The sequence below is a fragment of the Octodon degus genome, unplaced genomic scaffold (genome assembly GCF_000260255.1).
Source record: "Octodon degus isolate 3935 unplaced genomic scaffold, OctDeg1.0 scaffold00144, whole genome shotgun sequence".
In the NCBI taxonomy this organism is placed as follows: domain Eukaryota; kingdom Metazoa; phylum Chordata; class Mammalia; order Rodentia; family Octodontidae; genus Octodon; species Octodon degus.
This window is the reverse complement of record NW_004524720.1, coordinates 5902451-5929751: the sequence shown is the minus strand read 5'-3', so window position 1 is coordinate 5929751 and position 27301 is coordinate 5902451. Positions and strand designations below refer to the sequence as shown.

The 27301-nt window shown below is 37.5% G+C and overlaps 1 protein-coding gene and 1 pseudogene across 3 annotated transcripts in view; one reads left to right on the top strand and one right to left on the bottom strand.

Annotated features, from left to right (window-relative positions):
* Ccny (cyclin Y) overlaps nucleotides 1-27301 on the top strand; it is a 156441-nt gene that overhangs the window by 112551 nt on the left and 16589 nt on the right. For all 3 annotated transcript variants that reach the window (XM_023701922.1, XM_004641857.2, XM_023701923.1), the window contains exons 4-7: nucleotides 1171-1271; nucleotides 8465-8500; nucleotides 13019-13076; nucleotides 13167-13286. In XM_023701922.1, the coding sequence (XP_023557690.1) occupies nucleotides 1171-1271; nucleotides 8465-8500; nucleotides 13019-13076; nucleotides 13167-13286 (315 nt within the window). The remainder of the gene's footprint in view (nucleotides 1-1170; nucleotides 1272-8464; nucleotides 8501-13018; nucleotides 13077-13166; nucleotides 13287-27301) is intronic.
* LOC105743627 lies at nucleotides 15121-15855 on the bottom strand (annotated as a pseudogene).

Sequence of the window (27301 nt, the reverse complement as noted above, 5' to 3'; positions counted from 1 at the left end):
TCTCACTCACTTGGCGTGCCTGCGCTCTGGGTCTGTTCAGGATCCCATCAGGCCCTGGGTCGTCTCACTCACTCGTTGGGCCTGTGCTCTGGGTCTGTTCAGGATCCCGCAGCCCGGTCGTCTCACTCACTCTCCGGGCCTGCGCTCTGAGTCTTTATTATCTATTTCTTAAGCTACTGAATATCTTCATAATTTTATTTCAGAGGAAACATATTAATTGAAAGTAAATGACAACGTATTCAGCTGGGTTTTTGGTCTTTAACTGGTCTTAAGGTTTCTTTTACTAAATTTGTGAACTGTGTACCCCCAGGGCTTTTGCTGAGGGAGGGCATGTCACCCAGGTAATGTTATGATTTCTAAGAGATTGGTGTTTTGGTTGCTGAAAATGACAGACTGCCAACAGAACATCACACAAGGGCAAACTTGTTTGTATGGTTAGATTTTGTTTTGATCAAGATTTGTCTGTCTTGATATCTACTAATTGTGTTCTCAAAGAATTATCAGAAAACTATAGCATTCAACAGATGACATCAGTGTATAACATAGTTTTCTTTACTGTGAAAGTACTCCATAGAGCTATAATGTACAGTTCAAGAACTAGTCACAAGAGTGCATAAGCATACCACCCTTGGTGTATTTTCATGTCAGATAATCTTCAAAATGCACTTTGTCCTTAACATAGGAATACTTTATTACTTCTTATGCTGAAACTTAAGCAGGCTAAGCACACTTAAATTAACTTTGGTTGCATTTTTCCATACCCCCTCCCCCCAAAGCAGTTGTTTCCAAAGACTATAGAAATTGGTTACAGGGGATTCTCATCTTGATTTTAGTTCATAAATCTAAAATGCCATCTTTCTTATGGGCTTTCATTTATGCAGTGAGCAGTATATCCCAAGCTTCACCCAGGCCTCAGGCCTGGTAATTTTTATAGACTCTGAAACACACTCTGATTCTTGGTTGCAGACCAAGATTTTCTCTTCTCTTGATAAGGAAGGTCTGGGAGTGGGGTGGAAGAACAAAAAATTAATTTTATAATAAAATGCTTTTGTTTTGTCGTGTACACATTTCCCTCTGTGATCTAATTGCAAGTAAAGAGAAGTTTTTTTTTTTTTTAAAGAATTTTGAGCCCTGTGTAATTGTCTTTGTCTTGTTGACATTGCTTTCTAGCATCCTCCAGGACAAATAGCAAGGAAGTACAGCTCTTGTTCCACGATATTCCTCGATGATAGCACAGTCAGTCAACCAAACCTCAAGTACACCATTAAATGGTAGGTATACAGATTCTTGCCTTATTGAATGGTTATTCTGTGCCTTAACCTGAAGACTAAACTGGATGGTTGTAGTTCTGGGAGTAATACAATTGCTGTGTGTGTAAAACGAATACTAAAAATTCTAGAATTATTAAACAATGGCTTTTAAGATATGAGTCATTCAGAACATTTGTACATATGTAAGATAGAAGACCAGTATTTGAAATCACTTTAAATGTAGATGATCTGAAGTGTATATTAATCTTTGTGAATACTTTCTAGTTCTTTTGTTTGGGATTGAAGCCATCCTGTTACAAATCTTAAAAAGAACATTGGCTTCCGTTGTTCTGAAGGAAGCCCACCTCACATGGGACAGATATGCCACCTAGGGGTGGAAGAGGTGAGGTTGGCCCTCTCAGCAACAGGAAGGTTAGAGTAGGAACCTTCTGCATGGGGTCTTTAGTTCTTTATTTTAAAATGAAATCAAAAGAGGAGTCCTTGCATCAAATCCTTTCCCCTTTGAAGCAATTAATTTCCTTATTTTAAGAGGTTTCACTGTAATGTTCCTATCATGATGGAGATAGCATCCGCCCTTAATAGAGATCATAGAGAATTTAGTGTGCTAAGGTCTGGGTTTAGCTGCTCAGTTGTGAAAAGTAGGATATTTTGCCTCTGCTATACTACTTTCAGAAAGTACACATTCAACATCCATATGTTACCATGTGAAAAAAGTGTTGACATTTCTAATTATGACGTATTCTATTTAAATATACCAAGTTTTTGACTTAGAATTCATGTTTGAATTGGGACTGCATGTGATGGTTGTGGTTTTAGGCAGGCAGTGAGGACTATAAACATCTTCTATGGACAGTCTAGGGAAAAGTTAGAAGATAAGGTCCCTTGGGTAGAAGAGGTACCTGTCTGTGTAAAGTTCCTTCTCTCCTGTAAGGTGACATACTTCTAAGATCCAGATAGGAATATCTGTGCCCTGACATAAAAGGGGTATGCCAAGTGCCTGGTGGGCATTAGAAATCCAACTGGAAGAGATTCATCTTAGCAATCCATTGTATTTCCCTGTGTGCTCAGTTTAGTCACCACCCTTGGGCTGGAGTTTACCACTGGGAAATGCCAGGGTGGTACCTCCTGGAAGTGTTTTATAGATTAAATCCTTAGGACTAGAGGTTTGGAAAACCCTGAAGATCTGTGCAGTTTATGACTCAGGGCACCTGCCTGGTTTAGCAGAGCCCTGAATGAAAGCTGCCATTTTCCCTCCAGTCCTGAGATCCTCCAGACACAAAGCAAAGCAGAACAAGGAACTAGATGGCACTCCTAGTTTTGGGGACAGTGAGAACTCTTGAGACTGTACAAATAGATCTGACTCAACTCTTAATGCTTCATCTTCAGATGACTTAAAATTACCCCCAATTTTGGCATAGACATTTGGGAGCCTAGTGAGAAAACTGGGTAATAGTTGCTAGTCCATTGATCATGTCTGGAAAGCAGCCACTTGATTTGTAGATGTGTGTCCCTGTGATCTGGTTTCAACCTGGCTGTATATAGGGTTACCTGAGAACACAAATGCCTCCCATTCAAATCCTGACTGAATCTTCCAAAGAGTATCTGAGTATTTAGACTTTTTTGTGGTACTGGGGTTCAAACTCAGGGGCTGTATCACTGAGGTATATTCCCAGCCCGTTTTATTTTGAGGTAAGGTCTCACTGTTGCCCAAGTGGGACTTGAAATTGTGGTCCTCCTCTCTCAGCCTCTCACAGTACTGGATTATAGGCTGCCATTTTTTCAGGCTCTCTGAACTTTAAAACTACACTGTAAGATTCTCACAGGCATCCAAGGGTGAGGACTCCTGAGGGGCTGTGCTGTGTGTGAGTCCTGTGTACAGTGTTCTCCCTTCCCAGAATGTCCCTTAATGGAAATTGCCCTACAGCACAGCTCTCCTGTCTCTAAATAGCTGAGGCTATAACGATATCTAGTCTGGGTTTTGGCTTAGGAAAAGACAGAGACCTTGAAGTCTTGAGGATTTCCACCCAAGACAGAAAACCTGTTGAGAGGGAAATAATGATAATAGAAAGGAATTAATATTTCTATTTTTTTATAAGTTTTATTTCATTTGATGATTAGAACAACTGTGATGTGGGTGGTATTATCCACAATGGTCCTGAGAGATTATAATAACTGTTGGAATCCAGGTAGAACAGCCATCCCTGACATTAGTCCAGGGATGCATTTCTCCTATCACCTTCCTTTGCAAAGGAGACCAGGAATCTTTTTTTTTTTTCTTATCAGCCGTAGATATTAATGGGAGCACTACAGTAAACCCAATCATGAGAAAAGCATTCCATTTAAATCTGACATTAAATTAGAAAAGTAAGCATCTTTTGGCATCTACTCTCTGAAACTTAGTTTCTTTTAATAAAGTAGGAATAGTGAACATTTCTGTACCAGTGTTAATATATACAAAAACACTTGGAAAACTTACTATTTTTTAAAATTTCTGAAGTTCTTTCACCATTTGTAAGCGACTCCACCTTTAAAGGATTAAGTGCATCACCATTTATTTATTTATTTATTTATGTATTTATTTTGCGGAACCAGGGATTGAACTCAGGCCCTTGCGCTTGCCAGGGAAGCACTTATTCCACTGAGCCATCTCCCAGGCCCCCAAAGTGCATCACCTTTTGAAGTTATGTTGGTATGATTATCTTTAACACTTAACTGAAATCATTTTTTAATAGTTCTAGTAAGAGAAAGATTTAGAAGAATCTGAGCTTTGTGCTACAGCATGATTAGCCATTGTCATATAACTTTACAGGCAAACATCTGAGCTCTTTGGAATTTGTAGTACAAGCTCAAATCTCCGAACTTGTGCCTCCCCCCTACATTCCTCTCTATGTTAGTTTCCTGGATGAATGACAGTTTTTTTTTTAATCTAATAGAAGAGGATATTAATAAAGAAAATGTAAAATAGTCTTCTATGAAAACAAAGCAAAATTTCATAACAAAATAATTACCGAATAACAATGTTAATATGCTGTGTTTCATAATCTTAAGAGAACAGCCATACCCAGAGTACAGATTATAGAAAGAAAACTCTTAAAGGAAGAAAACAAAAGCATAAAACTTTCTCTTTAGTGAACTGAGAAACTAGTAGTATAAATATAACAAAGTAGCATATATATTAAATTTTTTTTGAAATAAGACAATAGCTAATTTGGGGAATTATTTGAACTTCTCCCTACTTCTAAGATGTGTATCTTTGAGATAGATTTTCATGTAAGAGAAACCATGCAGTATTTAATTGTGTATCTCACTTCACTTGACATTATATTCTCAAGTTTCATCTATTCATTTGCCTGTGAATGCCTCGTTAGTTTCCTTATGGCAGAGTTGTACTCCATTGTACCACAGTGGATATAGTGAATTAATATATAAATACTACATTTTCTTTATCTATTCATCTGTTGATGGACTTAGAAAGTTTCGAAGATCTAGGTATTAAAAATTGTGCTGTAAACATGGCTATGCATGTGTTACTATAATACATACTTTTGACTGCTTTGGAAAGACACTTAGAAGGGGATAGCTGGGTCAAATGGAATTTCTGTTTGTAGTATTTTGAGGAATTGCCACAGTGATTTCCATAGTGGTTGTACTAGTTTGTATTTCACCAACACTATAGAAGACTTTCTTTTTCTCCATGTCCTTGCCAGTATTCGTTATATATATTTGATGATAGCCATTTTTTTCTGGAGTAAGTTAGCATTCCCATGTTGTTTTTAGTTTGCATTTTTGTAATGGCCAGTAGTGTTGAGAACATTTTTTATGTATTTAATGATCATTGACACTTCATTTTCTATTATGTATCTATTTATTTCAACTGCCTGTTATTTGATTAGATCTTTTATTTTGGGGGTTCTAAATTTTTGAGTTATTCTCCACTACGCATTCATGATAAAAACCCTGAAGAAAATAGATATAGAAGGACTTTGAGTTCAATCTGATAACAGCCATTTATGATCAGTTTACTGCCAGGATTGTACTAAGTGGAGAACAACTAAAAGCTTTCTCTCACAAATAAAAAAAAGGTGTTTATTATCACCATCCTGTTCAGTGTAGTCCAAGAAACATTAGCCAGAGCAGTTAGGCAAGAGAAATAAAGGGATGCATATAGGAAAAGACCAAGTTAAAATATTATTCGCAGATGAATAAATTCTGCCCAGCTACTCCTAGAATAACCAAATTCAGCAATATAACAGGATATAAAATAAACAGAAAATTAATATATGCGAATAATGAACTTACTGAGAAAGAAATTAGAAAAACAATACCATACTCAATAGTCTCAAGAAAAGTTAAATACTTAGGAATTAACCTAAGTAAGGAAGTGGAAGACTGCTTGTAGAGTACAAAGTGTATCACTACAAAAGACAATTGAGGAAGACATCAGAAAATGGGAAGATGCATCCTGTTCCTGGATAGGCAGAATGAAAGTAATCAAAATGGCCATGATTCCAAAACTGATTTACAGTGTAACACAATTCCAATCAAAGTACCAACAACATTTCTCACAGATCTTAGAGCAAACAATTGTAAAATTTGTATGGAAATAGATGGAACCTGGTACAGCAAAATCAATCCTGGGTAACAAAAGCAAAGCAGAAGACATCACAATTCCAAATTTGAAGTTAATACTACAAAGCTGCTGCTGTTAAATCAGGGTGGTACTGGCAAAAAAACAGAGGCATGTGGATCAGTGAAAAAGAATAGAGGAAACAGAAACAAGCCCGGACATTCAGCTGTTTGGTCGGTCGGTCGGTCGGTCGGTCGGTCGGTCGGTCGGTCGGTCTGTCTGTCTGTCTGTCTGTCTGTCTCATAGTGATTCTTCTTGTCTCTGCCTCCCCAGCATTAGGATTATAGGCATATGCCATCGTGCCCAGTTTTGGTGGCCAGCATGGCATCCAGTACTGGGGATGAAACCTGGGTCTTTGCGCTTGTCAGGCAAGCGCTTAGACTGCCGTGCTCTCTCTCTCCAGCCCAGTGATTTGATCTTTGACAAGAGCCAAAAGTACACACTGTGAGAAAGATAGCCTCTGTATTAATAAATAGTGCTGGAAAAATGGATATCCACATGCAGAAGATTTGAGTTTTAGACCATATATCTCACCATGTACTAAACTAAAATCAAAATAGATCAGAGATTTAAATGTTAAAACAGAGAAACAATCTGTTGAAGGGTAAAACTTGAAGATTTAGGCATAGGCAAGGACTTTCTAAACAGAAGCCCAGTGGCTTAAGAATGGCTTAAGAATTAATACCGAGAATCAACAGTAGGTTCATATCAGATTAAAAAGCTTTGTAATGCAAGGAAATGTTGAACAGAGTGGAGAGAGACAACCTGCAGAATGGGGAAAAAACATTCTGACAGCTAGTTCTCAGGCAGAGGTATGTGGTATGATAGTTTCTTCATCTCGAGAGAACCAAAACACAGTCTGATGCCACCAAGTAGCTATGTTCTTAGAAGCTTTAAGGGGAATTTTTTTGCTACCTGAATAAACTTTAACACAAAGTGGAAGGATCCTAGCCAGTTTGTAAAAGAGGAAATTAAAAAAGATTAGTCAGTCAGTCTCCCTTTAGTTGGAAAATATTTTTTCAAACTTTTAGAAGGTGTCAGTAAATGTGAATTGAAACCAATACTGGCAAAGTACATCGGTGGGATCTGCAATTGTGAGCCTAACAGTTATTGATGACTTTCAACTGCTTAATTCCAATTATAGGATGTTTTGTATGTGAATGACACAGTCATAGATTACAAGCATATTTATCTGTGAGAACATTCATTATGGTGTTGATTATAACTGCTGTCTACTAGAAACAAATAGTAGAAAAATGTTTAAATTGTTCAACAAACGTCTGAACTATAATCAGCTATGTTAAAATCATGTTTTTGAAGAACACTTTAATGGTAATAAGTACTAATATATCAAGGATATAAGTAGGTTATAGACCTGTTTACAAATATGAAAATAATTAACTATCTTGTTATCTTTGGGCAAAGGTATAGTTTTTCTCTTATCATTCTATATTTTCCCAAAATTGTATGATAAATGTATGAAAAAAAATTTGTAGTAAAAAAAAATTCTGTTTTAGAAAACAGTATTCTGGATATGTAGTTGTTCATTAAATTCAGATCTTTTAATGTTTACGATTCAGTTTTACAGTAGTGTTAGTAGTAAGTTACCATTTCATTTTAAATTTTTAAATCTTTTCTTTACGTATTTGGCATAGGGTCTCACTACACAGCTCAGACTCATAGTGATCCTCCCATCTCAGCCTCCCCAGCCCTGAGATTACAGATATGCACCACCATGCCTGATTTCGGTGTCCAGGTTGACACCTGGGCCAACACAGCATGTTGTGCTGGGAGTTGAACCCAGGTCCGTGCACCTGCCAGCTGGACGCTTAGACCACTGAGCTGTCTCCCCATCCCCACTATTTCATTTCATTTCATTTCATTTCATTTCATTTCATTTCATTTCATTTCAGCAAGTGAATGAATAAGTTCTAGAGTTTGCCAAGTAATTCTAGATTTCAAAAAGGGGAAAACTTTCTTTGGGTGATAACTCATTTTTATGGTATAACTATAAAGAAACTGGGGGCTGGCAGGATACTTCAATTGTCTAAAGTGCCGGCTTGGGCAAACTCAGTGAGGTACAGGGGACCACAGGTTTGATCCCCAGCACCACATGCCCAACCACACCCGCCCTTAAGGCGGGCCTAACAAGCCAGAAAAAAACAAAAACAAAAAATAACCCCAAAAAACAAAACACTAATTTCCTGAATCAGTAGACAGTGAGCTGGGATTTCTAAGGGTATTTAATTGACTATACCATGTAACACCTACTTTTTTTTATAATGCTTATTTTTTTTTTACAAGACAAAAAAAAAAACTTAAAATGTCTTACAGTTTATTTTAAGTATCAGTTGAGATTCTGTGTATAGAAAAAGATTTTGTAATTGCTGAAAGTTTGTATCAGATTGCTTTGAGAGTATTTTCTTAATGAGGATTCGTGACCATTCAGATGGATTATTGGCTTTCATTTAAATTTAAATATTAATGTTAAGACTAATCACAGATACTATATAGACTGTTGAATACACTTTTATGAAAGATTGAACTTCTGTATTTTATTTTACAGTGTAGCTCTTGCAATATATTACCACATCAAAAACAGGTATGTAGATGATAAATTTTTGCTAAAAACACATCATATTGGTTTTTTTCTATAGTTTCCTAGTCACACTGACCTTAACTCATTTTTTCATAGAATTTCTAATGATACAGTATAATTTATTAAAACTTCCTGGTATCAACTGCTTCTGAATCAGAGGACACCAGTTGGGTGTTTGTGCTGGAAATCAACAGAACAGAACAAAGCTTCTTGATAATGTTAAGCTTCCTCTTCATTCCTTGTTTTCTCTTTAATTTGTGTAGACCTTCTTTTATGGCATGTTATTTTAAAATTTTACTATGTGCATCTTTAATATGAGAAATATTGGTAAACTTAAGTCAGTTAAAACAAGGAATTAAAAAAAATTGCCTTACGGGCTGGGGAAATAGCTCAGTAGAATAAGCACTTGCCTGGCAAGCACAAGGGCCTGAATTCAATCCCCAGTTCCGCAGAAATTTAAAGAATTGCCTTAGACATTAACATATTAATATAAAACATGTAAGAATATATCCATTGTGCTGCCTTTTTTTTTTTTAAACTCAGTATCAACACTTTTGCTTCAAGCCTGGGATATTAAGCTACTTTTATAATTCATTCTTTCTAGATGCTCCTTCACACACACCAGTATTAAGAAAGCTTAGACATTTGTAAAATACTGACTATAGACTCTTTCAAAATTGACCATATTTACTTTACAGAAAAGTTATTTTTAGTCATTTCCTTTGATTGAATTTTCCAAAATATTCTCTTAATTTTCATAAAAATAAAGGTACTCTTATTATAATTATATTTTATTGGGTCACTGACATTTTACATATATATATATATATATATATATATATATGCATAATAAGTACAACTGGTATGATCTAGTTTGGGAATATTCAGAGCCACCACCCATGGAGCATGGATCTCGCCCATGGCTTCATCCCATCTGCAGGCTGTTCACAGTGATTTAGGAATCAGTGTAGTGGGGTCAGCAACAGAGCTGCCAGCACAGTGTACTAGGAAAGCACAAATACCTAGAGCAAACACCTAGTTGGAGATATTGTAGTATAATTATTTCTGTATTGTGTTTGTAATTGTGCTTGAAATTATTGAATATAAGAGCATACGAATGCTATAGCCTTTGTGCCCTTAAGCTAGAAAAATAGTGAAAATACACACTTTGTCTTTTTTGGCTAATTTCTAGGGTAGAAGTTCAAACTTCTTAAATATTTAAGCTTAAAATAAAAACATTAATGCCAGTAATGAAACTTAGCTTTGCCGTCAACACCCGCCACCCCCCATCTACTAGCTATTGAGCCCAGAGCCTTTGCACTGAGCTTCATCCCCAGCTCAACACACACTATTATCTTTAAGGCAGGACCTAAACTTTCAGTTCTAATATACTTACATGTTGCGTTGTTTAGTTTTGTGTTGTCCTTTGGTACTGGGGATTGAAGCCGGGGTCAGCTACATACTAGTAAAGTGGCACTCTGAGCCGTAAAACCCCAACTCAGATTTCTTGCTTCCTAGACTACATTGACTCCTGTACTGATTTAGCCATAGGTGGTAATGATAACAGCCAACATTAGTGCTTATTCAAGTTACTCTCTTCATTCTTCAAATACATTTATGTTCTACAGTTTTAATAACACTCCATGAGTTAATATTGATGGTACCTTCATTTTATAGATAAGCAAACTAAGGCACAAAGAGGTTAAATAGTTGCTTTAACATACAAGGAGTACATTGGGCAGTTGATAACTGAATCCAAACAATGTGTGTCACCCAGACTTTTAAACATATTGCTCTTTTAGATTTGTGGTAATAAATTAGGTCAAACATCAATGGAAACTGGGCATAGTTGCAGAAGCCTATAATCACATCATTCTGAGAGGCTGAGGCAGGAGGATTACAAGTTCAAGGTCAGTTTGGGCAATTTAACAACACTGTCTCTAAATTAAAAAGAAAAAAGTGGAGAGTGATGGTGGGACTGAGGATATAACATAGTATGAATGCCCTGGATTCATTCTGCAGTGTTGGAAAAGAAAAAATAAGTGAATGGAAGTTGATAAAGTCCAACTAAAAAATGTTACCATTGGTGAAGATGGAGAAGTATTCTGCACTGCAGGTCTCCAGGGGAGGAAAGATATAAATGTCCATAGATCCCTTCCTCAATAAACCAGTTTGGGGCAGACCCCTGATGTTGGCTGGCAAAAGACTAAACATGAGCTAGTACTGCCCAGTGGAGTATACAGCTTTTCATGGAAGTCAAGAAAATAGTCCATTTTGCTGAGGGTGGCTTTTCCCAGTCATTTGAGTTCTGAATCTCATTTATATTTCTAATCCCCATTTTCATTTTAAAAATTACTTCTGGTGAATGTTTTTCTAATAGTGTTGGATGACTTTTCAGGTCTGGCATTCATCAGGAAAATTGAATAGAACCTTCGATGGCCTAAGACAGTAGTAGGTAGTTGGCTGGGCTTGCCTTCCACAGCCTTTGTGTACCACGTGCAGGCAGTAAGGAAGGTGAGGAAATCTGCTGATTATGAGAACGAGCTGTTATCAAAGAAAGTGCAGCCAGGGACCCAAGATGGAACTGTCCTTATGCTTTCATCCTCTGCTGTTGGGTTAAGCATTTTCTGCCACTTGGAGTTAACCTGTTCTTTGCTACTGTGTTCACACAGATAGGTGCAGATAAGCACAGAGTCAGCAGCCAGAAGTTTAATTTCTGCTATGCAAATGCAGGAATGAAAATTGAGCTGCATTGTTAAGTTATTTCTTGTTTATTTTTACGGATGGTAAACTTAGCAGAAATCATCCTGTTTGAAGAGATGGATATGTTCTAAGAACAAGTCTGTAAGCTTTCCAATGTTCCTAAGCCTAACTGACTCTGGAAGCACAAACCTGAAAGTACTGTACATGCTGTTATCCAGAAGTAGTGGCTTCCAGTTTGAGTTTTTAAAAGAAAATTTTTAGGAGAAATTCAAAAATTACAAAATAAGAAAGAATTAGCACTATCACTGGTAAGTGCAGTGGGTCCTGCAGAGCCTAGCAGCCCAAGGCACTGTGCAGACAGATATATCACCACCATTAACCGTCCTGTTCTGGTGACAACTAGCCATGCTGTCATAGGCTTACAGGTTATTAAGAAAAGCCTTTTTATTTTCGCCTCTTATTTTTCAGTAAAAATTTGTGAAACTTTTAATCCAGAGGTCATACTCCTGTGAATATTCAAAAATCTCCAGAGTCCACTAAATGATGGTTCTTAAGCTCAGACTTCTTTCATTTCAGCTACCATGTGGGCTTTTTAGTTTAGGGTTTTCTGTTTGTTTGTTTTGTATTTAGTGTAGGATCTACAGGGTCTCACTGCACAGATTAGACTTGTAGTGATCCTCCTGTTTTCAGCCTCCCAGGTGCTAGGATTACAGGTGTGTGCCACCATGCCCTGTCTCAGTCATGCCCTGGCGGCAGGACCGGCATGGCATGTGGGGGATACCATGTGGTTTTGATTCATGCAGATCTGTTAGCATTTGCTTAGAAGTAGTATGTTAAAAGAAATTAAAGTCTTGCTTAGATTTAGTTCATATGAAAACTGGGAAAATTAAAATCCAAAATGTTGTTACTTAAAACTAAATGTTTTGGTTCGTAATGTTTATTTTATCCCTGTCCAGCCCGTGGGCTATGTGTAGTCCTCCACAGCACGTGATGTGGCCCCTCAAGATTATCAGCTGTGTACCGTTATTGGGACCTTTTAAGCAGTCTTTTCATGTTTACTTTGCACAGTGCTTGAGCATGTACTGTTGTAATACTCATGTTCCCACTGCTGGGACGAAATACCCAACACCTGCAATTTAAAAGGAGTGGTTTATTTTGGCTCACAGTTTCATTGGATTCAGCTGGCTCTAAGACAAAACTGGCTTGATGAAAAAGCTTGTCAGAGAAAAGTGCTCACTTCTTAGCAGCCAGGAAACAGAGAGAGAAAGAGGGAACCTGAACAAGAACGGAACCCTTCCAGGTCACACCCCTAGCGACCTGCCCCTTAATTAGGTTCCCCCTCAAAACCATGGAAGGCATAATGCAGTGCCAGCTCCACCTCATGAGCCCAACCTATGTGACCACATTAAAACACAGGTGCATCAACATTGCATACTTGTGTACACCATGGCAAGGAAACCCAGCAGTTAGCAGTAACAGTGTGCCTATGAAGGCAGATGTTCATTGTTAACAGACCTGTAAGTTTTCTGATTTTTAACTTGGGCTTATGTTGTAAGTCCTAACACAGTGCCTCTATAGCCATTGCAGCTTATGCAAGCTAAAAGATCAAACGTGTGGTTTGTTTCCATGGAAACTCAGCTGTTTAAATATTGTACCCCCAAAAGATAAATCATTATTTACAAATAACCACCATTTATTAAATTTAGCAGTGTATCTCTTGAAATAAAGTTCAATCAATATGTATGCTTCTTATATTTTGAATGATATTCAATTGTTGCAAAAAATAAACTCCACTGTCATTCCCTTCCTCTCCCCCAGGGACCCAGATGGACGGATGCTCTTAGATATTTTTGATGAAAACCTTCACCCTCTTTCGGTAATCTTCTCTTGTGTGTCATAAGATCATTTAATTTTTTTTTTCACTCCTGTTGGTTGTCTAGTCATATAACAATATTTCCTTCCCCAGAAATCCGAAGTGCCACCAGATTATGACAAACACAATCCAGAGCAGAAGCAGATTTACCGGTTTGTTCGGACACTGTTCAGTGCTGCACAGCTGACAGCTGAATGTGCCATCGTCACCCTGGTGAGGACATTTGAGTTGTTCCTCTAGTTCACCAGAGTAGGGGCATAGAGTATCTTCACCAGGGAACCTTGGGGAAACTGTAGCCTCTTAGTGTCATGGTTTCTTTTCTTCTGGGAGAATGGAATATGTGTATTTGAAAAGAACCTGTTCTGCAGTCCTCACCTAGAGTCACTTGTGAAATAACATTCATTTAATAAATACTGGAATGTTGAAACCAGGGCTAAGACCACCCTTTATCTGTTAACATCTGGTTTCCACTTGTTCATTCTTTATACTGCTATTAATGACCTTAGTGAGATATGAGTACATTAGCATCCTGTATGACCACTTATGTAGGAAGAAACGTATATATTGTATGCATGTGATTTATTATTTTTATATAATATATGAAGATACTGTATACTGCATAATATATAAAGATAGGTCTATGATACTCAGACAATATGGAAGCAATCTGAGTGCATTTTAAGACTTAAGACAAAAAAATGAAAAATTGTCTTTAGATTTTACAACTGGACTATATTTTTATTTATTTATTTATTTATTTATTGCTTTTTTACCACTTTATTCCAACCTGAACACCTCAATATAAAACTAAACACTGGTGAGCTGTTTTCTCTGTTGTGAATTACTGTAAAATGTACAAGAGGTCTGCCAAGAGTTCGACGCTTAAATAGATTGAATCATCTGACACATGGTAGATTTCATATAATGAAAATACCTAAAAATTAGTGCAATATACGGAAGTCAAAATAAAGAGGACTTTGAAAAACAAGGCTGCAAGATTGTTACTAACATTGTAATATTTATGTTACAAATTACAGATACATTGTTTATTATGGTTCTAGCCATATAGGAACTGAAGCCCCTTCCTTCAAAGGATCAGAGAAAGAATTAGCTGTTTTAGTAACTGTACATTTTGTATACTTTTAAGCAATTCTTAAATATTACAGAAAAGTAGTAAAAATACATGGAGGCTACAATGTAGTACCCTATTTACAGTACAGCTAAAGATAAAATTTAAAAGTCAAGCTTGAATGTACATAATTGTTAGTGCACAGACTGTAGTATGTCCAAAGAGAACAAAACTCTTCCCTGCCCCCAAACAAGACCTATGTAATGGCCTACAGTGATTGAAAAAAAAAGAAAAAAGAAAAAAAAAAATCAGATACCTGGTTTGCTTCATTTTTGAATCGCTCACATGAAGGGAACATAATTCATTAAAATGCATTTGTTAGTTTTCATATTCCTAAACAAGGCAGGGCCACATTTGCTTTCTCTAGCCCATTTAGAAAAATAGTAAGACAGGTTACAGCTTACACACTACTAATAAATACTTCTTTTCTTCCTGGAGATGTGGGACTGTTTTCTTGTGGCTAACTTACTAAAATGTAGAATGTACACCTTAGATAACAGAAGAAAGTTTGCCTGAATACTGTAGTTAAGCATAAATATATTTATAATCTTTCTAAAAATGTTTTCCAGAAAGACCAAATTAATAATTTCTAAGTTTTTCACACATGACTACTGTCCCAGTTTGGAGAGATGGAAGTTCACTGTGGATCCAGGTAGCCATCAGCCTTTAACCTCCAACTGTCCAGTGAAACAGTGCAACACAGATCTCTTTTTCCCTTTCTATGCTGAAGTATTAGGGGACACATGCATATTATTAAAAATCAAATTCAAAACACTTAAAATAATTCTGTATTAGAAATTCGACTCTATCATAAGTCTCTTTGTTTTTTGGGAGTCGGAGTGTGCTGGTTAAATGCTCCAATTCCATTGTCATTAACGTTTAGGAAGCGGAATATTCCATCTGGTTCAAACTGGAGGTTTAGTTAATACAACACTGACTTCTGGTTGGTTGTGTAGGTTCTGTGAGGTCTACTCCTCTTCCTCTAGCAGAATTTGCTCCTCAATTCTGTGGTTCATTCTTTGGCAACTTTTTAGCTATTGCCATGAATATTTCATTTACATTCATTGAAGTTTTAGCTGATGTTTCCATGAATAATAAACTGTTGTCATCTGCATAGGACTGTGCTTCCTGGAAATCTACAGCTCTTTTATTTGCTAGATCAGCCTTGTTTCCTGATAAAGCTATTACAATGACTTGCTTGCCGCTGGAGTTCTTTAACCCAGTTTTTTTTTCTCTTGCAAAAGATTCCTCATTTGTGATATCATAGACAACTATGGCTGCTTGAGCTCCTCTGTAGTACATTGGTACTAGGCTGTGGTATCTTTCTTGACCAGCTGTATCCCATATTTCAAACTTTACTGTTGTGTCATCAAGGCACACAGTCTGGGTTAGTAAAGTAGCCCCAATGGTGCTTTCTTGAAACTCATGAAACTGGCCTTTCACAAAAGGAAGCACTAGGCTTGATTTGCCAACAGCAGACCCTCCCAGAAGTACTAGTTTGAACTGGTAAATTTTATTTCCAGTATTTGGCCCGTTAGGTCTTGTTGCTCCTCGATTAGCCATGTCCAAATTTGAAAGAAGTCTCTAATTTCAGACTCCTAAATGAACTGCCAGGGTAGAAGGTGTCGATTTTTTTATCTTTCTGGAAATAAAGAAATCTGAGCCCACACCACACGGGGCCACGGCTTCCTGGCAGCAAGGCCCAGGCATGGCCAAGGAACGAAGGAGCCCGCGTCGCCTCCTCGCACCGCTCCCTTCACACTGGACAGTGTGGGGCCACAACTGGACTATTTAGGTCAAAACTCATTTGAGAATATATTGAAACAGTGGGATCCATTGTCCGCGACTTTTTATAGTCTACTTAACTCATATAAGAAATTAAGAAATTACCTTTGCTGTAAGCTCTTTTGGAGATCAGAATACTCTTCCCTATAGCTTTTAAGAAGTGATCATTATGTAAAAGAGATTGTAGTGGCAACCTAGGGACTTTTGTGTCCCTTGCATATGAAGAGCTTTGTGCCTTTAGGTTAATTGCATGGTAAACATGTTTGCTTATGCATTTGTTGCCTCATCCGTTTGTTTATTGTTTCTCACTAAACTTGCAGACTAAGGGGCAAACAGATGTTCAAGTCATCATTCGGTTATTTAGAATGATTATAGGTCCTAAGGTTATAATTGAGAACTATATTTATTATTTCCCGAAAGGATTTCAGGTTCTTACAGAAACATACTGCAAAGCAACAAGTTTGAGATTTTTATGTAGGGAGAAGTCTGAAGGGATTCTGTACATGAAGGAAGACAAGGTATGTGAAAAGAAACCACTGATGAGAGTAGTACTGAAGTTCATGCCATGAAAAAGGATTTATTTTGAAACTGCTGCAGCGGAAGGTAATTAGGACATTTTTCTTTTTAACCTTAGTTTCTGTGGAAGATAAGACCTGACTCTGACCTAACAATCCTTATTGTTTACATTAGAGTGAAGAGGTTGGTGACTTGAGAAGATAAGGCTAATGTTTAAATCCCTGCTTCTCACTCAGTTTCCCTAGTTTAAAGTGAATATGTAACACACATCCCATATCATCCTCTGATATCACCAAGGATGACAGATTAACTACTTCCTATCTTTGGAGTTGCACTTTTTGTGCGAATAATTTAACAAAGTGAAGTCTTCACCTACCCTATTAGGTTATTATTCTTATTGGACAAGAGCAGCCCTAGGGTCTTTTTGTGCTGGCATAGCACTGCAGACCCTTACTCTGGCTGCTTCTTGCCTTTGGTAGAGGCAGCCAGCGTGAGACCTGTTGGCATTATTTTCCTCTCTCAGGCTTCTAGAAAGTACAAGTCATTTGGGAGTGAATCTGTTCTAGAGTTTTCAGACATGCCTTCTTTCTGAGCATATGCTTGGAAGCTCTCCGGGGCTGCTGTGCAGAAGTGGCTATAGTTATTTGTGGCCTTGCTGCTGGTAAAGAGCAAGGCCACAGTTGCCTTCAAACACCCAGAGTCTAGTTAACCCAAATCTGGTATTTCACAGATTAAAGGACTTTGTTTTAAAAGAATGATAATCACTAGTATCACAGTATTTTTTTCTCTTTTAGCCTTGTAAAATATGTTTAAAGCTTTTGATATGGACATATAGGGAAATTAAAATAGGGAGTGAATAATTGAATTGCTGAGTTACGTTGTCATATAAAGTACTTTCTAGGATTTTCAGCAGCAGCTCAGAGAAGCCAGGTCAGTTGTGGTGAGATGGTCAAGCTATAGCACCCCAGTGCCATGAGCAGACACCCATTTCAGTCCCATGTGGTACTTGGGTAACAAAAGAAAGTTCACTTTCTGTCTGACGGAGGCCAGGATAGGAGAAGGTTCTCTGGAAGGCCCAGAAGTACCCATTGTGCTTAAGAGCTAAAGTACTCAGACTATTTTAACAATAATCGGTTCCTCTTTTCTTGTGGGGGTGGGGGTGGGGGGGGCACACACTTCATTTTCCTCTGTTCCCCTTCCCCCCATGCATCAGGATCATTAATTTGCAGATAGACTATTATTGCTCAGATTGGAGGTGGCCAGGAAGTCATTATATTAACCTTGAGTCTATGTCACTTTTCTGTTTAAGCCTGGCAGTGGCTGACTAGAAGAGCTTAGTTCTCATTTTGCTGATGGGATGAATTTTGACTAGCTCTTTTCCTTTGGGTCAGATTTTCCTCTGTAGATCTGTAGTTATGTTGGTTGATATACTGTGTCAACCAGAGAAGTTTAATGAAGTGACTCAGCAGGGGGCTCTGTCCTTACTTGTGAACATCTACATATGCAAGAGGAGGGCACAGAGATGGTGTGAGTGCTACACATAACCTATCCTAAGGGATGATAGCCTGCTTACAATATAAGGGAGGAAAACAGACTTGCTCTCTACCACTTTTGCTCTTGTTGCTTTTGATGTTTTCTGCCGTATTGAACGGTTGCCCCTGTGCTATGCCAACCTGCTTTGGAGCCAGCTGATTAAGGACTGAAACCTCCACAGACTGTGAGCTACATAAATAAACGTTTTGTCCTTTAGGCTTCAATGCCAGGTATTTTTTCTCAGCAATGAGAGAAAAGTTACCAAGACAGAATTTGGTACCAGGTCATTATATTAACCTTGAGTCTATGTCACTTTTCTGTTTAAGCCTGGCAGTTACTGACTAGAAGAGCTTAGTTCTCATTTTGCTGATGAGATGTTTATGTGTTGTTTATGTGATGTTTATGAGTTGTTTATGTGATTATACTGACCATGCGGTTCAAGACCTTTGGGAGTGGCTTGGGGGAAGTTTGGAAAGTTTGGAGATATTGCCTGAAATAGCAGAGCTGGAATGCTTTAGGCTGTTGTATATGGCAAATTCTGGTCAGAGCTCAGAAGGATCATTGAAATCCTGCTGGTAAAGATCAGGCTTGGGAGATTTCTGCTAGGAAGAAGGATTACATTGGGTGTTGGACTCCAAATGATACATGTTATTGCTTGCCAAAGAGTTTGCACAATTTTTTTTCTTTTGATTCCCTCTCTCTTTTTTTTTTTTTTTTCTAATTTCTTAACATTTTTGTTACTTTTTTTTTTAATGCCAGTTTTGTAGTTTTATATCTGGTAATCTAAAAACTAATTTGAAGATAACATCATGCAAGTACAGCAACCATTGTTGAATTCCTGTTACTTTGTTCAATGAAATTTTGTGTCAGTTCTAATTTTTTAAGTATTTTATATTCTTTAAAAAGTAAAGTTTAATTAAAAAATAAAAGTTTGTCTACATTTTGCTCATGTCCAGAGACTACCTGAGACTGAGACTAATTTGGCAGTAGACTAATTTGGCAGAAGAAATTTCAAGGCAGTTGAATGTTGAGGCTGTCGTGTGGTTGTTGTTGTGGACTTTAAACCAGATTTATGTTGACAGTCAAGAGGAAAAAACCCAGTAGGATGATTTAAAATGTTGCAAATTTAGCCAGAAAGGAAGGTCCCGTAAAGCTGTGGATTACAGACATAGACCTGAGGAGATTGATGAGCTGGAACAGAGGAATATAAAAAGATGGCCTGAAGGCATCACAAGTAGCAACAAGTCTCCGCTGTTTGTAGCCTCAAAACTACAAAACTAAAAGACTTTGCTTTGAAGGAAAACTATAGAGAACCATGTTTGAAAATCTGTTCCTCAGTATTGGATTTAGAGGGCCCAGTGATTGAGGCACTTGACCCCTACAACCAAGAGAGAGGAAAAGCCTAACTACTGCTCCAGTTGACAGCAGCAGACTTTGTCATTATCCATATGGCACTGAGTTTAGGTGCATCCAGAATATAAGAGTTGTGGGGTTAAAAAGACTTCCACCCTAATTTCAGAAGGCTAGGGAAGCCAGGCAGGATGTCCCTGTTTCAGTAAATCTGTGGACTACAAAGATAGAGCTGAGGAGACCTCCATTGCTGAAAGGAAAATGGATAAAAGATAGTCTGAAGACATCACAAGTAGCAGCAAGTCTGCACTCTTTGTAACTTCAAAACTGCAAAAGTGATAGACTTTGCTTTGAGGGGAAAGCTGCGTACATCATGTTCTCAGAAATGGCAGTAGCATAGAAAGTTTTTTCCTCAGAATTGGAGAAAGTGTTTTAAGATTCCTTCCTCTGGTGTGAAAGAAAAGTGCATGAAAACAAAAAAAATCCCTTATTGACTGGCTTGAGAGGGTAGTCAAAAGAGAAGCCTCAGAATCCCAAAGCAGAGATGGAGGTTGGAACTTTTATCAGATTGGGCTAGGGGTGGAGTTTACAGTGAAACAACAGATGCTGATTGGGGAAGGATTGGGGTCTTTGAAAATCAAAAGAGGAAGTTCCCTGTTAACCCAGGGAGAGGGAACATAAAATTCCCTAGGAGTGGCTTGTCATTGGTTCTGGGATCCTCTTGCCAAGCTGATTCACCATCATGATGACCCAGCGGACTGCTGTGTGGGTACAGACCCATCACAGTGGGCAGTGTGTGAAGGTGAAGCCAAAGGTGCAGTGGAGACCCCAGAAGTTTGGAAGAGCCAAGAGTGTGGATCATCTAAAACCTGCAAGGAGGGAACAAAGCATACTTAAGAAACCTTGGGAGCTGTAACTACCAAAAGTACCATAAGGGTGGAGTCACGCAAGCCCTTTGGAATTCACAACTTGCCACAGATTGCTTCAGATGTTAGATGTGGAATTGTGTGACTTAATGTTTGCCCTGCTGGATTTTGGACTTGCTTTGGTCCCAATCCTTTGAATTCTCATTTGTAACGTTTGGAGTAAAATGTTTATCTTGTGCCACTGAGTATTAGAAGTGTTTAACTTTCATTTGTTGGGTATTTGAAGCTGACTTTGTCTTACATCTGGGAAGAGACGTGGGACTTGGATTTTTCAACAATGCTGAAACTGTTAGGACTTTGGCCACTCTTGAAGATTGGCTAAATGCCTTTTGCATAAAGGGATGTACATCAGTCTTTGGGGGGGACAAGGACAATATGTTATGGTTCTAATGTAATATAATGTTAATAGACAATATTGGTTCTTAAGATTGTTAAACCTCTGTTACACTGTTCAAGTTCTGAATGATCTGAATAAGCATGTCTTTATACCTGGAAACCTGTTTAAAGAAACGTGTCTGGTTGCCAAGTTAACAAGAGGTAGATTATAATATACCAGTGTATATTGTGTCAACTTGAGAAGTTTAAAAGTGTGACTCAGCAGGAGGCTAGGGTCCTCACTTGTAAATACTGATGATGTGAATACAACACCTGCTCTATAGGGTGGTGGCCTGCTGACAGTATAAGGAAGGGAAACAGACTTGCTCTGCCCCACTTTTGCTCTTGTTTTTTGTGTCTTCTGCCACCTTGAATTGTTGCCCCTGTACCATGCCACCTTCCCTTGGAGCCAGCTGATTACCAATTGAATCCTCCACAAACTGTGAGCTAAATGTACCCTTTCTCCTTTGAGTGTTGGATACTTGTCTTAGTGAGGAGAGAAAAGAAAGAGAATAGTCATGACTGACTTGCCAGGAGCCTTGTTCACAGCCTTTGTTTTTCTCACTTCATATTCTTTGTCAATTTTAAAACTTACAGTTTTCGGCTTGTGTCCTGTATCCCATTTAATACAGCACACACATTCCTGCCTCAAGAATATTATGTTCACTCGTCTGCCTGCCATGCATGTTCTCCCTCCCTCCTACCTCCGTGCCACCTTCAGGACTTTGTTTAAATGACACACCCATGGATCTTTTCTCTGACAGCAGTATTTTAAATGAAAACTCCCTCCTTTTTGCCACGTTCCATCTCATTATGTCTTTCTGTCTATAATACTTAACACCTGTTAACATTCTTGAGTTTAAGGCTTTTTTTTTTTTTTGTCTATAAGCTCCATGAATAAAGTTTGGCGTTGTTGTGTTTTTTGTTTTGGTTTTTTGTGGTGTGCTTCAATGTAATATGACCGACAGAAAACAGCCTGACACATATGCTTAATAAATACTTAGGGACTATGAAAAATGGTAATAACTTCTATATGCCATGAAATTAATACATGTCCCATTTTGACTGAAACATAAGGCACATGCAGTACCTACTTGTTACCACTATTTCCTACCCCAGTACAGTGGTACCTTGGTTCATGAACATTTGTTTGCAAGCAGTTTAGTTTACAAACAGAAGCATTTGGGAAATTTTTGTTTTTGTTTGCAAACTCTTACTGAGTAACAAACATTGCAACCGTCTTTCCTGCACAAATACAAATGTGGCCATCTTTTACAAAATTATACAATACATTGAGTTCATGAACTACCACTGTAATTGAACACATACTCTGCTGCTACATTACTTATTAAAGTAAGCTTTCTGAGGGGACAGTAGCAAAGGCTATCTTCGGGGACATCATAACCTTGTTGACAGTGATTCTGTCTGGAGAGCGCCAGTAATGGCAAGTGGGAAAAAGAAGAGGTTAGTAATCCCTGAGAGGGAATCAGGCAAAAAGTAAAGAAGACAAACAGGTGGTGCAGTGACAACTAATTGGTAGAGTCTCCTTTTTAAAATTTAAAAAAAAATTTTTTTATCAATAGGTTAGCTTCTTGTTGTTAAGGCTTAAAAGAGTAACAGTTTATTTTGGCTCACAGTGTTGGTTCATGGCCATTGTTATGGGCCTGAGGCAAGGCAGAATATCATGTTAGAAGATCAGAGGAGAAAATCCATGGTATCCAGAAACAGAAAGAGCCAACACAAGCCTGACCTTCTTCCCCCTCCCTCTTTGTTAAGTCTAGGTCTCCACCCTATTTGATAGTGCCATCTAAGTGCAGGGTGGTCTCTCATCCATTTGTTGTCCTACATGCCAATCATGTCTGGAAACACCCTCACAGATACACCTGGAAATGTGTTTAGTAATATCCTAGACACTTCTCAGTCCAGTCAAGATTAATCATTAGAAGCTAGATTTGTTTGAAGTACTATAGTGTTCATTCATTTAAAGGAGCACTTTTGCAGAGTTGTTTAATGTGTTCTAGAACCATCACTGCAGCCTAATTTCAGAGTGTATTCTTCATCCTGGAAAGAAATCCTTTATCCTTTGGCATTTACGTTTTATTCCCAGCCCCTACATCAGGCCAGGGCTATCGGTAATATACTTTTTGCCTCAGTAGAGTGGTTCATTCTGGTTATTCCATATAAATGGAATCATGTATGATCATTTGTGACTGGCTTCTTTTACTTAGTACATTTTCAGTGATCATTTGCATTATAAAATATATGGTATTTCATTCTTTTTTACTACTAAACATTTTATTGTATGCATGTATTACATACTGTTTAACCATTCAGGAAATGATAAACACTGAGATTGTTTACACTTTTTAGCTCCTGTAAATAATGTTTATATGAACATCTGTTGTTTTGTGCACGTATGTTTTCATTTGTCTGAACATACATATCTAGGAATAAGGTTGCATGGTTGTAAGTAACTGAGTTTAATACCCTGAAGAATAGATTGACCATTCCCTGAAGTGGCTATACCATATTATATTTTCATTAGTAGTATTAGAAGATTTCTTAATTTTCCTTATCGCATCAAGTGCTTTTCAGCACTTATTATTATTTATCATTTTATTGTACTCAGTAATTTGGCTCTTAAAGAAAAATGTAGGCTGGGGAAATGGCTCAGTGGAATTGAGCCATAAATGGCAAGCGCAAGGGCCTGAGTTCAATCCCTGGTTCCGCAAAAAAAAAAAAAAAAGTTTGGCAAAATTTTGTCTTTGTTTGCGAACTCTGCATTGGATAACAGAACCACAGTCATCTTTTGCACACAAATGTAAAATGGCCATCTTTTTCCAAAAGCATGGAACAAATTAAGTTTGTGAACTGCGGTACCTTTGTAAAGTGTTGCACTGTAGTTTTGATGTGTACTTCACTAGTGCTTAATGATACTGAAATTTTTTTCATTTGTATATTTTCTTTAGAGAAATGCTTACTCAAAATATTTCACTGGGTGCTGGAGAGATAGCTCAGTGGTCTAAGCGCCTGCCTAGCAAGTGTAAAGACCCAGGTTCGATCCCCACATGCTGTACCAGCCCCAGAATCCCAGGTGTGCAGGGCCGGCCACCAAAACCGGGTGTGGTGGCACATGCGCTGGGGAGGCTGAAACAGGAGGATCGCTATGAGTCTGAACTGTGTAGTGAGATCCTATACTTAATTACTAAATAAATAAATGATTTTTTAAAAACAATTATTTGCCTGTTTGAAATTGGGTCAATTTTTCTTTCTATTGTTGAATTATAAGTACATGTTATATATTCTGGATGCGTCTTTTTTCAGATATTTGACTCACAACTATTTTGTACTTTTCTCTCTGGTTGTCATTTCACTTTAATAGTGATATTTTACAACATAGGCTTTTATTTTCATGAGGCTTTATATTTTTCTTTTGTTACTTGTAATTTTGTTGGCTTTGGTCATGATGATATACCCCTACATTTTCTTTCAGGAATTTTATAATTTTAGTTCTTACATTTACATCTTCCATTTTGAGCTAACTTTTGTGAACTAGAGTTCCAAATTCATTCTTTTGCACTTGGATGTACATTTGTCCCAGGACTGTTTATTGATACTTTCCCCCATTAAACTTGTTGCTGTTACCAAGAATCACTTAATATTAATGTGAAAGTTTATTTTGAGGGCTTTCATTTTATTCCGCTCATCTCTGTGTACTCTGTATCCTTAAATCATGACCAGCATTTTGTCTTGATTATTGTAAATTTTTAGTTCATTAGTCACTGTGAGTCTTCTAGCTGTGTTTTTTCATCATTGTTCTCTTTTGTGACCCTTGTATTTCTGTATTTTAGAATTTGCTTGTTGATTTCTGGGGAAGAAGACAGGAATTTGGATAGGGATTACATAAAATAGTTACTTTCAGCAGTACTAAGCCTTCTAGTCTGTAAACATACTCAGACTTTCATTCTTTTAACATTTTGCAGTTTTTTGTGTACAGATCTTACCAGTCATCTATTAAATCTATTAATAGATATTTAAGTTCATTTTCATTCTGTTGTAAATTGAAGTATTTTCTTAATTTCATTTTCAATGCTTTATTGATACTGTATAGGAATGCAGTTGATAGAGTTCGCTCTTGTATCCTGCCATATTGCTGAACTTACTACTTCTAATAGTTTTTCATTAGTATTTTAAACAGTTATATACAGAAGATCATGTCATCTACAGGTGCAGTTTTACTGCTTCTTTTCCAGCGTACCTGTTGTTTGTTTTTCCCCACTAGCTCTCCTGGTTAGTTAGTGCCTCGAGTACTGTATTGAAGTGTCAAGAGTGTACTTTCTTGTCTTGTTAATCTTAAGGGAAGCTTTCCCTAGTAAATAAAACCTATGACTTCCCAGTCTTGCTTTAAGCAGTAGGGAGAGAGCCTCAGAGGTTTTTGGACAAGTTGCCACAACAAAGTACCACAAACTGTATGACTTTTAAAAAATAGGAATTTAACTTGGTGTGGTGGCATGTGCCTATAGTTCCAGCTGCTTGGAAGGCTGAGGAAAGAGGGTCATTTGAATCCAGGAATTCTGGGCTAGGCTGGCTGCACAACACTCTTATCTCAAAAAAATTTTTTTAAAAAGGAGGCAGAAGAGAGGAGGTGAGGAAGAAGGAAAGGAGAAAGACTTATCTCATAGTTCCAGAGGCTAGAAGTATAAAATAAAGATGTTGGCAGGGATGGTTCATTCTGGGTGCTGTGATGGAACTCTGTTCCAGGCCTCCTTGGTTCCCTGTAGATGCCCATCTTTGTACTTGGATGGTGTCTCCCTGTGTTCCTGTCTGTCTCTTTGAAGGACCTCAGTCCTTCAATAGTTTTAATTCTGAGTTTAATTTGATCCGCTCTGCAAAGACTTTATCTTCAAATAAAGTCACAATCTGAGAATTGGAGTTTAGAAATTGAGTAGGGGATACAATTCACTAAAGGACAGAACAGCTGAACAGTATATTGATGAATTCGTGTGTATTTTATGATGGTCTTAGCATGGATATCAGTAACTTAATGTAAATGTATAGTTCAGGCTGCTTGTACAGCATCAAATACTAAATGAGTTTAAATGTGAAAGTTATATAAATTTTATAAACAGGAAATTGTAATTGCTCCTTTAAAATAATTTTTGCCACAAAATTAGCAATTCATAGACCTTTGCTGAACAATGAACTCTGAGAGTTTGGATAGTTATTCCCAGACTCCCAAATAGTGCACCTTATGAGATGACTGCTTGAAGTTATGGTACAATTAAGAATGGGCTAACCCTACCAACTCTTCTTACACAGTTTTGGCCCTATACTCTTGACCTAGGTCTCACTGGAGCATGCTGTAATCAGCTAAACCAAACAGCTATAACACCACACGTTAAAACCCAGAAGGAAATTGTACTTTATATGGATTCAATTAGCCAACCTAGTGTAATTCTTTAAAACTAGGCAGGAATAATTTCAGCATTATTCAGATTTTGTTTATGGGCTTGAATTTCCATTTTGCCTACCACCCCAAATGCCTTTGAACAGTTTTTGTAGTGTGTAATCAAATGAGTACTTTGTTCCTCAGAGTATTGTATAATTGCTCATTAGCCTGCATTTTCTAGAAAGACTTATTCGGACAGTCTTTTCATGAATTTAAATGTGAAAGCTTAATCATACTACCGTGTCCCATTAGTGTCTAGGGATATTGTTTAAGAAAACCAATTGTACATTACTTTACTTGGCAGAGAATTAAAATAGCCAAGTGGGAATTTACTAAAGAAATTGCAGGTGACCCTTGAAATTAGCTTTATTGGCTAATGCTAAATTACAAACTATGAAGTCAGCTTTATTATAAATACTGTATTTCCCAGTATAACAACTGCTTTCCTTCAGACATGAGTTATAGTGCAATATCCCATTCTTTGAGTTAACCATGAAATAGCACATGTGGTTGATAACTATTGGATAGGTGGGCTTTTTTCAAACATTAAATATTATCTACTGTATTCACTAATGTCTCTAAAGTAATTTAAGAAAATGAGAAGAAAATCAAGGAGCCACCATTTTGAGAGATTTTCCTCAGTCATGTACAAAGAATAGTCTTCTGGATCTTAGGAGGACATTGTTCACAACCACTTTTTCAAGTGGCTGAAGATTTGGGACTTAATGAGCCCCAGGCTTAACTGCCTGGTCTCACATACAGTATAACTATGCATGTTCTTATTCTGTCCTTGGTGGACAGTAGGTAATTTCATTACCTACTTAGTAAAATCAGACCTGTTGTCTGAGAAGAGTTTACCATCAACTTTTGTAAATCTGCATTGTGGAGTCCTTAGCTCAGTGCCCAGCTGAAATTCCACGTGGTGCCACCTGGTGTCTTTGAGAATTATAATCTTTTACACAAAAATCACCATCAAAGACATTAATGTTCTCTCTGTACTCAAATTCAGTGTTATTAATGCCATTAAAAGCTAGAATCTCTAAATATTAATAAGGTTATTGAGCTCTGTTGAATGATATGTTGTCATAATCAAATGTTATTGTTCTCAATAAAAGACTCTTGGAGCTTGTTACAGTTCAGTTAGGATGTTGCACTTCATGCCTTC